Below are 14,767 nucleotides of genomic sequence, written 5' to 3'. Positions count from 1 at the left end.
CAGCTACCATGAACTTAAGTTGAAGTTACTGTTAGTTAAGTTCGTACTACAAATTACTAGTTTTCACTACTCTGTCAATTAGGTGGGCTGAAACCGAAACATTGGAATGCAATTGTTTCGTGCATTTGCTGAAAGCACATGTAAGCTACCGAACTTGGATTACAAGTGGCATTGAAAAGATACGAAGGTGCGCTGTGCAGCCCCTATATTTACAAGCCGCATACTCCTGAATTTTACACTATAAATCAAGGAATCAAATGGTCAACACTGACCAATTACGCATAAACATTCAAAGAGGATGGCTTTACAGTTACCACATAGGTTTCAGAGGGCTGACCTACCGTCTGCTTAGTTTTCAGGGAAAAGCATGTTAAGGATGGAGCAGGAATTCCATGATCGAACCAAAGATGTCAGTGCCTCTAACTGGATAGTTCTTGAACGCAACAGACTGACACTGTCACCCGCTTCAGTGGCAATCATTTCTGGAGAACATAGCAATCATAATTGGAGGTTCAAAAATTTCAGAGACATTACCAGAGTCCAGCATCTTTGTTTTTTGTATCATCACCAATTGCACAAAATTGCAGGCAGTTAGATTTTGTAGACAGGTGTGATGTTTGAGTGACACGTGAGATACCAAGAAAACGAATTCAAAGGAAACCTCAAACCTCAATGAACCTAAACTTCTCAAGTGCTCAATTTTGATGTCACTCCTCAGGTCTCGCTCAGGTGTATGAACTGAGTATTTCATTTCTTTGTAGGCCTTTTGAACTTCTTCTTTGACCTTCTTCTGAAAAGAAAAAAAGAAGACATTGAAATGCTAGTTATTCTGCAGACAGATAGAACTGATGCTATAACTCATCCATGGTGTCCCATCAACCATGTCAAATATCAAATACCATCTCCCCTGCATAATTTTGTAAAAACACTAAGATCAGAAATTACCTCCTTGTGGGTTTACCACTAACACCAAGCACACCCTTCATCAATGAGCTTATATCCACAGAGCGTTCACACATGATCTTATCATGGTAGATCTTGCTCCCAATCTCGCATATTTGTTCTTCCACCTCTTCCAAAGTTTGATCCACATTGAGCTGTAGCTCCCCTTTCCTGATGACAGTTACACCAAAACCATTTGCTTTGGCTTCCCGAAAAGCGTCCTAGTATGGGTTATCAGAACTTAAGAAAAATTAAAAGCATTCCAACCTCAAAAGGAACAAAGGAAAGAAAGGAAAATATAATCATCATCACCTCTATATGCTTTTCTAGAAGGGATTAAGGACCTAATAATCAGCCGAATTACTGACTTATCAATGTTACTGTTCTTTTCTAAATACTGCATAAGGTTTTTGATTGGAAGGAACAGTCAGGTTGTCCACCAGAGCTGTCCTGTTTTAGGTCAATTTTCAGCCTATCAGATCAGGAGATGGATTATAATTTTTTAACTGCTAGAAACATCCGAACAATAAAATCAACTTGGGCTGGATGATCTTCTACATGCAACTACTATGCTGACTTTAAATTTGGATAAATGAAAATGCCATATTGGTCTACTCAGGTAATCCTTTAACATTTAACTTCCTCTTTCTAAAGCTTAATACAATATGATTGACCGTATTTGACAGTGGAATCAATCAACACTTTACCTTAGGTGGCTGTGGAACAATAAAGGCCCGGCCATTTCCTAGCATATCCATGTGATCCTGAATGATGTAACAAAAATTTTTGCAATCACCAGTATCCTCAAAAGCAATCACATGGTGTGGTTTTGGTTCCAACTCAAGATCTGCTGCCATCTCCAGTGCATAAAATCCTATCCTCTGCTCCTCATTGTCAAATGTGTATAATTCAATACACTGGGACATAGACAGAAGATTACAATTGTCCAATAACCAGTATCGTAGAGGCATGACACAAGCCAAAAGCGCATACTTTGAAACATGCACATATAATGTCACAAGGATCTCACCGAATAACTTTAGGAACCATCCAATTCATGCAAAAAGATAATGCAAATATAATAACTTGCATACAAAAATCATGATATTAAGAACTTTAACATCATTTACAATAGACCGAAGCTGGCATTTGGTATAAGAAGCGAAAACATATGCAGCTTAAATCAAAGGTCAACTAACACGGACATGATGTTAATGCACAAAGAATGAAAAACTAAAAAGATAGCTGAGAATATGTATATTCACAAACTTACCAGAACATGTCGAAGATCTAACCACCATAAATAATCTTCTTCCTTATCCTCTGCATACTCTCGGTACTTGCTCACAACAGCTTGTGGTCCAAATAATTCCATTTCTCTTTTAAGCTTGTTGAGTTTCTTCTCCATGAATTTCTTGTTTCTCTCAGGAAGTTTTGTCATCAGATCTGCCGCTTCCTGTATCTCTTTTTCAGTGATCCATCGGTCCAAATCCTTCCCCATATCCTTCATAATGGATTTAACTTCCGGGTTGGTCTCGGCATTATAGGATTCCAAAAACCCACGGGACCATTTCTTGGTGTGCTGCCAATACTCCTTCCCTGATTTTTTACCAGGTTTGACAGAACCATCACTGCCTTCTACAACTATTTTGGAATCTTTTGGATCACCATCTTGAAGTTTCCTCTTCAAATCTAACTCTGATGAAGAAATAGTTAACTTTTCATTAATGTGGGGTTCTACGAATCTCTGAATGAAACCTTGTTCATCTTTTTTTGCAGGATATGCTATACCAGTTTTTCCAGTAAAAAGTGCTTTCCGCTGTTCTTGGAAGTTGTTGAGTAACTCAGGACTTTTCTCTAATGGGGGCCCCTTCCAGCGTGGTACAATTTTTTCTGGTGGATCATAGAGGCTGATACCATCTAGAAGAAAAGCCAAAGACTTTATTAGCATCAGTGTGCCATTAACGTCAATTTCTAAACACATCAAGTAATTAAGAAATCAGAATGCCAAAACCATTTGAGAGCAGGTCTAGTTTAGCAGTTTCAAGTATGGAAACAATATGCCTAAAAAGGATTCTGAATTTACGAATCATTAGGCATTAAGTAACGCTAATATCAACAAAGATATAAGTATAAGACAGAAAATTTGAGCCAGCTTATTTCTTCTTCAGAGGATAAAAATATACATGAAACAATTATGACTTCAGAACAACATCTACCTGCTCCATAATCAAGATTTTCAATATTCGAATGGAGCCACTCATGCAGGTGAGACAGTTTTTTATTTTCTTTCTCAACTTTCTTCTCCAGACCTTGGAAGAATGCAAGTTTCTCTTCAGCATCCATCAAATGAAAGGGATCTCGTCCTGCCAACTCATTTTCTCGGACCTGAAAAACAATTTCTCTAAGTCTATCATCTTTGATCCACTCAAGTTCACTTTCATCTTCATTAGAGCCAAGTTGTGTAATCTCTGTATCCACATTTAATTGTTCATCAACTTTTTCCTTAGCGACCATATAATTTTCTCTAAATCCATCTCCAATCTTCTTTAGTACAGGTTCAACATCATGAAAATTATTCTCTATCCAGTTTTCTGTCTTTAATGATTGTCCTTGTTCTGCACTTAAAACAGTGCCTTCTTGAGCAGAAAATGGAGGTTGTTGATGAACCTCTTCTCTGCATTTTTCATCAGAATTTTCTTCATCAGTTTCCTCACTAAGGACAGACTCTTTATTCTCCCAAATAGAATTTTGACAAGCATTTTCAGAAGGTGTAAACTCTGACTCTCCACTGGAAATGGCATGTGGAAACAGTTTGTCATTCACATCTAGTCTCTGCTCTGTACTTCTACCTGATTTTTTATCATTTCGTAGCATTAAATCAGGAGAACTTTCTTGCACTGCTTTCATTATGGGTTCTTGGTTAGGCTCTTCTTTTTTGGATTTTTTGGAAAGGAAGTCCCTAGCTTCTTTCACTGACAGTATGATTCTTGGTTTCTTTCCGAAATAAGTGCTCTTTGCAATATATGATTTGTTATCAGAAATAACAGGGGATTGGATATCTTCTCCTTCGACTAACAAGGATATAGTACTCTCTATATCTTCTAAATCCTCTTTAGTGTTTTGCTTGTCTTTTGATAAGTGCACACTTGAAGCATCAGAGTCTTCCCTAACTCTACTATCTAAAAAAGCTACTCCATTGAGAATTTTAACACCATCACTTTTGGTTTCACAAGGAGATGTTGCCTCCACAGTTCTGTAGCTAACTTTGCCTTGTTCAGAATCTTCAGTAGAAAGGTTGCTTAGGAAACTCACGCCATCTTGTCCATCCTCTTTGATTGCCTGCATCTCATTACAAAATTCCTTGTTTGCAGCCTGGACTTGTTTTTCATCCTTACCAATCACAGATTGCTCTCTACCCTCAGTCTCCAGGGCTTCCTTGGCCGTCACTTTAATTTCCTGGACCTCATGCTCAAAATCCACAGATTTGCTACTCTGAGAGCCAGAAGAATCAAGCAATGCCAATTTATCCTTTGCAGCCTTTGCTTTTAATATATTATTCAGAAGTTGTTGCCTGTCCAGCTTTGGTCTTTGAAAGGACATATTAGGTGGTTCTTCAGATGCTTGAACAACTTCAACACTACCCTTCTCCAACATCTCTCTCTCCTTCCTAGATTTTATCTTTCTCCTCATCATTTCCTTCTCCAATTCTGTATATGCCACCTCCTTGTTTCCAAGAACAAACAACTTCTTCACCGCCCAAAGTACAAGAAAACCACACAACAACAAACTCCCACCTCTTGAGAGTTTGGGCATAAACCCAGGACGAAGAATAACCCCATGAACTCCACTCACCAAACCAGACTCCTGACCAGAAACAACAAACTTTGCTACCAAACTATTCCTTGGAATCACATTTTCACCCCTTTCCATCTCTCTGGCTAAATTCTTTGCATAAGAAAGTTTAGAATTCACTTTCTCCAAGTCTTCAAATTCTAGTCTTTTCAAAATTTCATCCTCGTTAACAGTCACCCTTTTTACATTCCCTTCCAAATCATGCAAAACCGTGAAAATAGGACCCGAACCTATCCCCCAAAAATCAGCATCTTTCTTATACTGGTCAATCCAATTCTCTAATTTACTCAACATAACAGATTCACCTAAACGCTTCGATTTTAATTCACCTACATCATTATCTACATCAATCTGTTTGCTGCCACCAGAATTCAAATTCTCAAAATTTTCAAAACTGCCATTTGGGTTTTGAAAATCAGGAGTTGGGTTTGAAGGAATGGGATTTTGACGCACCTGTTGATGATCAAGAAGGAGCTTTTCCCTCAGCGAGTTGCGGCGGCTCGTTGGCCGACCAAAATGAGCAGAAACATGAAAGAATTTAGTACCGGATAACGGTAAACAGCGTGAAAATGATGGTATTTCGCGGAATTTTGATATGTGGAATCTATGCAGTGGCTTTTTGTTGGAAGTTTTAGTGGAAAGTCGGGGAGTGAAAGATGAGAAGCTGCAAAAAAGCTGTGGGGTTTTGGAGATTGGAGGATTGAGAAGCTCCATCAAACATAAAACGAAAATTCGAGCTTTAAGATAAAAGTTTGAGGGACAACATGACAAGATAACGTGCAGAGTGGATAGAGGTTTTGTGAGAAGCACTCGGAGTTTGCTAAAACCCTTTTGGAGTTGTAAAGGCGTAAGAAATATGCGTGGCGACGTCGTTTTTCTGGAGTAACACTGATGCCGCTTTATGCTTCAACTTTTCTAACTCACACCATTAATAAAAGGTAAGAATGCTTAATTAATTCTATTATTCTAAGAGTGTTGAGCCACTCAATAGAATCCATAGTTTAGTTGTTTACGACACCAAAAGTTCTCATCGAGGGAAGATTGGTTGCAAGGAGGGATTGACTGATAAGCATTTAGACTGCAATTCTCAACACTTACAGCAAGGGTAAAGACTTATGTATAACTTCATTTTTTGGCTATAAATTGGGTAAGAAGCTTATTGTTAATTGAGAAAAGGGCTTTAAGCCTCCAATATCCATACAGAATTCGAGAATCCTCAAAATCACCTACTATTAATATTACAAGAAAATGCAGCAAACAGAACTATGGGTGTACAGCAGATATCCAACTGAACTTTTTTAACTACAAAGGTTGGGTATGCAGGCACCACCTTCTGGGTTCTGCTGTTCTTTCCATATCCGTCCTGTTACTCGCAGCTTCAACTCTTTCCTGTCCCCACCGGAGAAGAAAAGTGCCATGTTACGCTGTATAATAAGGCCATCATGGCTATCCCTAACCTTTCGGTGACTATCTCTTATGGTTCTTGGGGTGCCTTCCCAAATGAGTTTCCTGCCATTGCCCCCAACTTCTAGGCTGTAACTGTAGTTGCGGGCTTCCATCTCATCACCCATGAAACGAAGGAATGCCATATAAACAGGGGCCATCCCAAGCTGGAAGGCTTCAAAATGGAGACAGAAGTACTGACCAAAACAGTGGAATACCTAACCATAGATGACAAAAGATACAAACCGTTCAGTAATCAGGAAAATATAAGATGATTGCAGTATACCGTGGGCTGGAAATCCAAATAACTGGTGACGAACTTATGTTGATGCAATACTATTCATTATCTACATCAAAAGCAGATTAGGAAGGGTTACACCATCACATATCTATACACCCAATACAGTTTAACCATTTTATTAAGAAAGTTAAGCAACAAACTGATTATGTGAAGGCAGAGAGAGCACATACAAGAATGAAGATTTACTTTTAAATTGACTAAGCATCCTGCCAATTTAATCTCCCTTTTGATTTCAAAAAATATTAATGAGTTGAGACACTGGCTCCAAGAAAAACTACCAACAGTAATATGGGTGACTTTTTATAATTTGGGAATCATAGCATTACATAATCCTTAGAATTGTACATTATTGGTTATTCATCATGGCCATTAGTTCAACTTCTGGCACTTCTATAAAGCGTATGGCTACCATACATATACTGGTAGTACAAAGCATAGACAGCTCAACTACTTGTCACAGAAACGTGAAGACCGTATTACATGTATAAAACTGCAATGAAATACCAGTAACATGCATATCTCATTTATTCTGATCCATCATCTATGTATTATAGTTCAATTCTTAGTCAGAATAAGTTTACTTACAGTGAGCATCCACGTGGCATTTTCTACTTCCCGAGGATTAGACTTCACATACCGATGGTTAAATGTGCATCCAGAATGCATGTCCACCTTGTGGTCATCCCTTAGATGAGTAACAAGAAATGGAATATCACCAACAACAGAGCATTCTGATCCAGCATATGGGCAATTGTATGGCCTGAAGTTACATTGGGCCTCATGTTTGAGTTTACTATAATAGGGAAATATCTCTGGGCATCCATGGGATGTATACTTGCAAGGCAGTTCAAGTGATTCAGCTACCTTCTCTAGAGCCAGACACCTAATATCACCCAGCTCCTGTCTACATGTGGGGCACCGATTGTGTACCCTTGTTTTACAGGTTGAACACAGGGTATGCCCATTGTGGCACTGTGGAAACAGCAAATCATTAAAAACACCTACCATAAGGTACAAAACTATTTGGAGCAGCTAGGTCCACTTTGCATAAGACAATGAGAAATCCATTCCAGCAGTACTAGCATTCAATAGGAATTGAAAAGATCTATTGCACAAAAATCAATGTTTTACAAAACAGAATCTAGCATTTGACATGTGAAATTAGAGAAACTGGTACAACTTTAGGACCACTTTCAGAACAAAACATACATATATGGTTCTATCAACACACAAACAGAGAAAAATATAAGAACATACATATGTAAACAAAAATGTACATACACCAAGGTTCTGCATTCTACCCCTGACAACCCCCACCCCCCCNAAAAGAAAGAAAGAAAAAGGCTGTTGTTAAGCATCATTTGCTTTGGCCAGAAGCCTATTTAACCATCCACCCGATCCTGCAGGCTAATGAGTAATGATATCTTCATTCACCCAGAAGAAGGAGAAAGAAAAAGGAAAAATACACAGAATTCACTCAATTCAAGATAATACTCCATCTTAATTTAAGTGTTTCTTGTGAGGATAAACTGAAACAACAGATCGTTAGACACTCTTCAATTACTATGCCTCTTTAGATATCTATAAACACAATTTTCAAAAAAAAAAAAGATATCTATAAACGCAATCTTTATCAGCATTTCTTATTCTGTAAATGAAACCACTATATCTATGCTCTTTCAGTGAAATTATACAACTGAAAACATCTATTTGTGATTTTCTTGAAATCCAAAAACATCCAAGTAAAAGATCCACCTTCCTTTAACTCCTTACGGAGATAGGCATATATTCTTATATATGCATTAACAGATGGTATTTAAAAGGTCTTTAGTTCTGTTTTCACTTTGCCCTTTTAGCATCTTCAGAATGAGAGAATATGAAAATCAAACTTAAAACCACACTATTCTAATATCCTTCCCAGCCCAAACAGCTACACATGCCACCTCTATTAACAATCCACAATTTCATGTGCCTGATCTGCAAAGCTGATTCAGCATTGTAAACCTATGTCAAATATAACAAAAGGCATCCTCAACAAGTAGGGAGCAAGGGCACAGGCAAACCACCTGGAAGATACCAAAAAAATGCAGTGTTGATTTCTCACATTCACAAATGATAGAGTCTGTCCATCATCTTCTATTTGCTCCTTTTCTATCCTACTCATGAAAAAGCTGTGATAAATTTCACATTATACTCATATTCGCTTCTCTGATTGATTAATTCTGAGGCAGTGAGCAATTTATAGAAAGGGCCGATAATAAAACCAACACAAAGATTTCACCCTGATGAAACCACAGGTATCTGCCTTACTTTTAATCCCTCAAAAAACAACAGAAAACAGTGTACTTCTACAGTAAAACCTACGATAGAAATTCCAAAAATCAAATTCCCAAAAGACGCAACTTTTGACTCATGCCATCCCCTAACCCATAAAACGCCCTTCAATTTCAGCCTCTCCAAGTTGACACAGCCCAAATCAAACAAACAATTAAACATAGTCACTCTAAATAGCATCACCACCAAAAAGTTTCTCCAATTTTGTAGTCTTAATTCTAACCCTAAAAGAGCACAGAGTCAACACATCAATCATTCAAAGCCAACAAATTAAATGTAAAACCCAAGAAAAAGAAACAAATTTAAATTGACACAAAAAAAAAAAGAAGAAAGAATTTTTTGTCAAAGAATAAAAAGAAAAACCATCAAAGAAATTGGATTAAAGACTGACCTGATGAATAGGAGGGTACATAGAATTGGTACAGACAGGACATTCAAGAAGTTCATGGACACTGGTGGTGCTTGGGTGAACCGCTGATGACACAGTGCTGTTGCCGTTCCCATTGTTGCTATGTGGCTTCGACAATGGAGACAACTGATTATGATGATGATGATGATTATGATGATGGATCTCATCATCATCCATCACATCTGAAGATGTCACACAATCAATGGTATCTAAATCCATAGAAAAGGAGACAAACTTATCAAATTTGATTGCTAAATTCTGAAGGGTAAATTCCTTTCTGGAAAGATTGAAACTCTGGGTGCTCCTTGTTTGACGGGAAAAATGCCTTTTTTCTTGGCTGTTGAATGGTGAGTCAGTCTTTGAGTTAATTCAAGAATAAAGAAAGAATGAAAATGGGTAGAAACCTGATACAAGATGAATTGAATCTGTACAGGGAAAAGAAAACCACTATTTCTCTTGTTTTGTGCTTTTCTTCATTGGCTCCAGAGAGAGAAGAAGAGAAGATGAGAGAGAGAGAGAGAGAGAGAGAGAGAGAGAATGGTGTCACCGTCTAAACTTTCTGAGGCAGTTGATCAACATCAAACGGTTTCAGGTTAAAGAGAAAGCATGGTTAAAAATAAAAATTACAAGGAAAGATTGATGAGGGGATTCGGTGGAACCATGAGAGGCAAATACAGTGATTATCATGATTCACTTGATTAAAATTTAATAAGAAAAAAAAAGATTAGCATTTAACCTTTGCTGTAGGTTGTTGTTGGTTGTTACCTCTTGTTAATTGTATATAGATGTAGATTTGTTGTGGGAGGGAGAGTAGGGCCAGACCGGGGCCTCAAACGCTGAAAGACGTGGGGTTTCTTTGGTTCTTTCTAACTTTCTTGGGTGTATATGGTGAACACGGTTATAGTGTATGAGCTACTAGCATTTACGTAGTATTAAAGTATTCAGGATCCCTTGCGGTGAGTTGTCTCCAGTTATTTTGATCATGTTCTCTCTATATTTGCTGCCTGTGGGACGCTACTCATTAAATTCTTTCTACCTCAACCATGTCCGGCCAAGGACAGTACTTTTTACCTTTGTAGTATTTCAAAATTTAAACATGATACCAAGGTAAAACTGTTAGATTGTATGATCAAACCTTCCCGAACTCAAATGGCTCAGCTGGAACCCAACCCCACCTTGTTGGAACTTCAGACAGGCGGTGGGTTATGAGTTGCTGGGATGGAAGGATCAAATCCTTAAACTCTCCTTCTTTTATGAATGGCTCCAATTCATGTACGGTAAAAGCATCATCTTGAATTGTTTCGGATGTAAGCTTCCATTTTTACAGTCAAATCCTTCTGAAAGATCTTTTGTTTGAAAACCTAAAACCTTGCTGTCTTTGGCAACTACGTACAAGGATGAACCTACGAAAAGGTTTGTGTCAGGTCGACGTCTCTCCGTAGGTCGTCGTGGCTACTTTTGTAACTTTGGGATAATCATGATTAGTTTGTAAGAAATATTGAGATAATAATGGCAAAAGAGATGACTTGGGTTCAACGTTACTTCAACTTCAAAAGGAAATTAGCGCACAAGGACTCTAACCCTTTTTTGTTAGACTGTAGTACTTTTGAAATTTTTATTTGTTTAAGAAGGAATGTCACCCTAAGAACGTTGATCCCCATCCAATCTGTGCCATGAAAGAGGTTAGAAACTTTTGTCTACAACCCAAGTCCCAGATGCTTTGCTGGAAAGATGGAAGGCGAAACATACATTTGGGTTCCTCCTGGCTGTCTGTTGTTCGGAACATAACCGCAAGTGTCTCTTGGAAGAAACTTGTACTTTATCCCAATGATGGAAACAGTTCTGTTTCAGGACTCCAGCTTTCTGCTCAGGCCAGATAGATCATGGACATATACCCGCATAACCTTCTTAATTTTCTCTGCGAGATAGTTAGAAAATTACTTGGCAATTTCATTTTCTTAACCTCAACTGTACAATGCAGTACAATTTTCAAGTAACCTGAATGAGGTTTTATAGCTGGTATAACAAGAAAACAGATAATCTAGTTGCGTCATTGGAGTTATTGTCAAGCATTCTTGGTTCAATTTCATGTAGCAATCTTTAGAAGACATGAAATAAGCATGGAAGAAACTAGGTTCAGTACAAGGAATAAAATTTGCAGCGAGAGAAAACTTCATTTATTGTATAAGAAACTAATCTAACATTCTAGCTCTTTATTTATCTCCAAGAATCTGTAACAAAATCTTAAAAAAGAAAACATGTATATTACAAAGTTAACCATATAACAACTCTGCTTAAAGGATTCACCATCCATGATTTCCGATCGGCACAACTAGTTTCCCCAGGCTCGTAGAGACATTACAATGAAGTATCCTGAGGAATGCAATGAACATTCGATCAGTTTATGCTTGTATATGCACAGGGTCACTACTGAAATTGTTTTGCCCAGTAGTAGCCTATGCATCCAAGGGCATTTACCCTCCAATAAATGTCTAAAAGCTTCACAGGGAATTATCTACCACTGATTGGGGAAGGCTTCTCTATAAGTTGCATCCTCCCTCTGGGTAATCTGTCTTATTGCTGCATCTGTAACCCGCGTAGTCAGAAGTTTATGAGCTAACCTGCCTTTAGTTGTTACTTTCTTCCGCTGCATGGATGCCAGAGTTTGTTTGTTTCTCCCCCCTGATTTCTCCCCAATAGTTTCCTCAATTTCTTCTCCAACAACTGCAGATCTTGATGTTGATGCCAGTGCAGCATCACGAAGAACAGCTTCATTGTGTTCCCGAACTTTAGCAAGCTTTGCCCGCCGTAATGACTGTTTATCAAGTTTTCTCTTCCTTGCTTCCTCCTTATCTCTCGCCCTGATATTCTTCACAGCTTTTTTTGCTAATTGCTCTACAATATCAGACGCTAGATCAGGATTTGTATCATCTATAGAAGAAGTCTGATTGATAGGGTTTCCTTCATCATCTCGAGGTATAATGGGCCCATGAAATGGGCAAACCCTCAAATCTCTTCTCTTACAAAGTCCACCTTTGCTCAAAGGGGCATGACATGGTTGGATTTCTCCTAGATTTTCTTGGTAAACAATCGCCTGAAGATTCAATTCTGCAATTTTCTCTGCCGGAATTACAGCATCATAGTCTACTCGTCCCCAGTGACTTTCAAGCTCCAAGCCTCTCTGATTAGCCAACATATCCTTGTTAGAGACCGATCCCCAATTATCCAGGAAAGAACCCCACCTGATGACTGGAGCTTCAGTCAAAAGCTTACTCCTAACAGAGGTTTCACTACCCAGAGACTCTTTGCCCTTAGAACTTAAGTTACTGCATTCTTTAGCTTTGTCTTTCACCTTGCTAGAAGATGACACTCTAGCAAGATTTTCGTTTTGTTTATTGGATTTCCAAGAATTCCTATCCTCAATAGATTTAATTTTCTCTTCCTTGTTGGAACTTTGTACCTCCTTTCGCTTCTCTGGTTCAGTAGAACTTCCATTCTCAGTTGATCCAATATTACCTTCCTCCCAGAAGTCTTCCTCCTCTTCTTGGTTATTTTTCACAGTTTTAAGTAGAGCACAACCTGATTCGTCACAATCCTTCTTCACAGACAGGAGACGACTTCGGATATCAATCAACTCCTTCAACATGGAATCTCGTAACCTGTTGTCAGCCACTTCAACCCTTATAAGAAGAGAAATCCATTCTTGTACAGAAACCAAATGCTTTGTTACTAAAAGCTTATACAGCTCCCTTAATGCATCTAAAACCACTTTATTATCACTGTTCTCACGAACCTTTTCTCCTTCCTTTAATGAATCAAGACGGATCTGCCTCAATTCTGAAGAGCGGAACTCTTCAAAATCTTCATCATCCAAGAGGCCTAGTGGCACACTTTCCTCTTTAGTACGAGCAATATATAAGCATTCCCCAATCTCATTGACCGTTGACTGCATCTCTTCTTTTATAGAACCAAAATTTGTCTTCAGTGTTTCAAACTTGTTTCGTAAAATCTCCTGTGTCCTTCTCTCTCTTTCTGTTCTCTCCCGTTCTATTCTAGCTGCATTTTCCTGAAGGTTAGGAAACTGGAACCTCAGACTATTCTTAAGATAATCAAAACCTAACCTAAGCTGTCTGTAATGAACCCCAAAGGACACATTCCACTTCTCCAAGAATTCAATTGCCTTGGAACGTAAGGTGGATGCGACAGCAGGAGGAGCTGGAAGTGGCATATTTCTTCTAAACCCGATGCTTAAGGTCAACAACTGGTCTAAGTTCTCGACTATAAGTGTTCTAAAAAGCTTTGACCGCATGAAAAGTTCATCAATTATAAGAAGTGTAAGATAACGAACCTGCATATAACAGGAAGTTTCAGAAACTCCAATATCTAGAACACCAATCTCTTAGGATTTTTCTTTTTTTTTACATAAAAAAAAAAGAATTACCATTAAAAAAGACCATAAATTTGATTTAAATAAAGGCTGGAAACTTTTAAATTAAATTGCAGAACATAAATTATCTAAGGAAAACAACATTGAATCAAACCGAGAAAAAATGGGAAATGTTACTGAAATTAAAATATATTTATTAACCAAAAAATTAAAAAGAAGCATAGATGGAGGACCTGAGAGTGATCGCGTTTCATGAGGTCCATGAGGGTATGGGCGGCGACTCGGAGCTCCGAATCTGAGAACCGGACAACCGACTTGATTGCTTTGAGAAGGCGTGGATCAACCTCGGCGGCCGTTGAGTTCGTGGCTTTTTCTATCAAAGCCCTGACCTTCCCTCTCTCCTCTTCCCCCTCCATCTCCATCGCCATTCCCGAATCTTATTATTTTTCAAAATCCCTAATTTTTATATAGGGTTTTAAACTTCTCGTTAGTTATTCAATGCGCGCAAAGTCAACAGTTAGCCGGATAGAGGCGGTTTCTGAGCCTAGGGAAAGGTTAAAAATTGTTTTACGTGGCACTTGTAAAGCAAGCCTGATACGTGGCCTTTTTGGAGGTTTGGGCAGTCAGTTCAGCTCAAAAAATATATTTTGGGCCTAACTGTGAGAATAGGACCAATATATGGGCTGGGTTTTAAAATTAAACCTATACATGCTTGGACCCAAAAATTGAAATAATATATTTTTGTATTATTATTATTTTTTTTTCTTTTCCACCGCTAGAGGTTAAGTTCGAGTCATAATAGTTTCTTTCGTACAAAATAAACTAGTACTTTTTCTTCCGATGGAAAGGGCTTCAAATACTGAACTCGAACTCGATCCTCCACTGAAAAGGGTATACCTTCTTATAGAGGACCTTATATTAATTTGGGTAGATTATAAATCAAGTTTGATCTCCAATAAGGTATAAATCACTCAACTAGTGCATACACGAAATTGAATTTTCTAACCTTCTGTTGAGGCTGGGAAGTTTGACAAATGCCTTAGAACAGCAATGATTTGTTTTTTTTTTTACTGGGATCGAAATAGATGTTTGAGGT

General features: G+C 38.2%; 3 protein-coding genes across 5 annotated transcripts; all 3 read right to left on the bottom strand.

Moving 5' to 3' along the window:
• On the bottom strand, window positions 79-5,618 carry LOC18613973. Of its 3 annotated transcripts, XM_018119889.1 has the most exons (6): window positions 3,162-5,617; window positions 2,734-2,862; window positions 2,216-2,640; window positions 1,650-1,859; window positions 946-1,163; window positions 79-790 (listed from the first exon to the last, which is right to left on the bottom strand). In XM_018119889.1, the coding sequence occupies exons 1-6, from the start codon at window positions 5,509-5,511 to the stop codon at window positions 748-750; spliced, it is 3,375 nt and encodes a 1,124-aa protein (XP_017975378.1). In that variant the 5' UTR covers window positions 5,512-5,617; the 3' UTR covers window positions 79-747. The 3 variants fall into 3 exon arrangements, with proteins under 3 accessions (XP_017975378.1, XP_017975372.1, XP_007051543.2); XM_018119883.1 differs by having other exon boundaries at window positions 1,650-1,823; window positions 2,216-2,862; window positions 3,162-5,618; XM_007051481.2 differs by having other exon boundaries at window positions 2,216-2,862.
• On the bottom strand, window positions 5,935-9,934 carry LOC18613972 (E3 ubiquitin-protein ligase SINAT3). Its single transcript, XM_007051477.2, has 3 exons — window positions 9,267-9,934; window positions 7,127-7,513; window positions 5,935-6,458 (listed from the first exon to the last, which is right to left on the bottom strand). The coding sequence occupies exons 1-3, from the start codon at window positions 9,501-9,503 to the stop codon at window positions 6,096-6,098; spliced, it is 987 nt and encodes a 328-aa protein (XP_007051539.1). The 5' UTR covers window positions 9,504-9,934; the 3' UTR covers window positions 5,935-6,095.
• On the bottom strand, window positions 11,439-14,201 carry LOC18613971 (UV-stimulated scaffold protein A homolog). Its single transcript, XM_018114405.1, has 2 exons — window positions 13,905-14,201; window positions 11,439-13,632 (listed from the first exon to the last, which is right to left on the bottom strand). The coding sequence occupies exons 1-2, from the start codon at window positions 14,097-14,099 to the stop codon at window positions 11,800-11,802; spliced, it is 2,028 nt and encodes a 675-aa protein (XP_017969894.1). The 5' UTR covers window positions 14,100-14,201; the 3' UTR covers window positions 11,439-11,799.

This window comes from Theobroma cacao, chromosome 1 (genome assembly GCF_000208745.1).
Source record: "Theobroma cacao cultivar B97-61/B2 chromosome 1, Criollo_cocoa_genome_V2, whole genome shotgun sequence".
Classification (NCBI taxonomy): domain Eukaryota; kingdom Viridiplantae; phylum Streptophyta; class Magnoliopsida; order Malvales; family Malvaceae; genus Theobroma; species Theobroma cacao.
The sequence above is the reverse complement of the archived record's forward strand: the minus strand, read 5'-3'. Positions and strand labels throughout refer to the sequence as shown.

Excerpts from the sequence above, each read along its gene's own strand:
- LOC18613973 (XM_007051481.2), bottom strand. The coding sequence starts at position 5,511 with ATGGAGCTTCTCAATCCTCCAATCTCCAAAACCCCACAGCTTTTTTGC. Across the intron at positions 2,863-3,161 it reads AAATCTTGATTATGGAGCAG|ATGGTATCAGCCTCTATGAT; the intron begins GTAGATGTTGTT and ends CTTTTCTTCTAG. Across the intron at positions 1,860-2,215 it reads TAGATCTTCGACATGTTCTG|TGTATTGAATTATACACATT; the intron begins GTAAGTTTGTGA and ends TCTATGTCCCAG.
- LOC18613971 (XM_018114405.1), bottom strand. The coding sequence starts at position 14,099 with ATGGCGATGGAGATGGAGGGGGAAGAGGAGAGAGGGAAGGTCAGGGCT. Across the intron at positions 13,633-13,904 it reads TGAAACGCGATCACTCTCAG|GTTCGTTATCTTACACTTCT; the intron begins GTCCTCCATCTA and ends TGTTATATGCAG.
- LOC18613972 (XM_007051477.2), bottom strand. The coding sequence starts at position 9,503 with ATGGATTTAGATACCATTGATTGTGTGACATCTTCAGATGTGATGGAT. Across the intron at positions 7,514-9,266 it reads TGTACCCTCCTATTCATCAG|TGCCACAATGGGCATACCCT; the intron begins GTCAGTCTTTAA and ends CTGTTTCCACAG. Across the intron at positions 6,459-7,126 it reads ATGCCACGTGGATGCTCACT|GTATTCCACTGTTTTGGTCA; the intron begins GTAAGTAAACTT and ends ATCTATGGTTAG.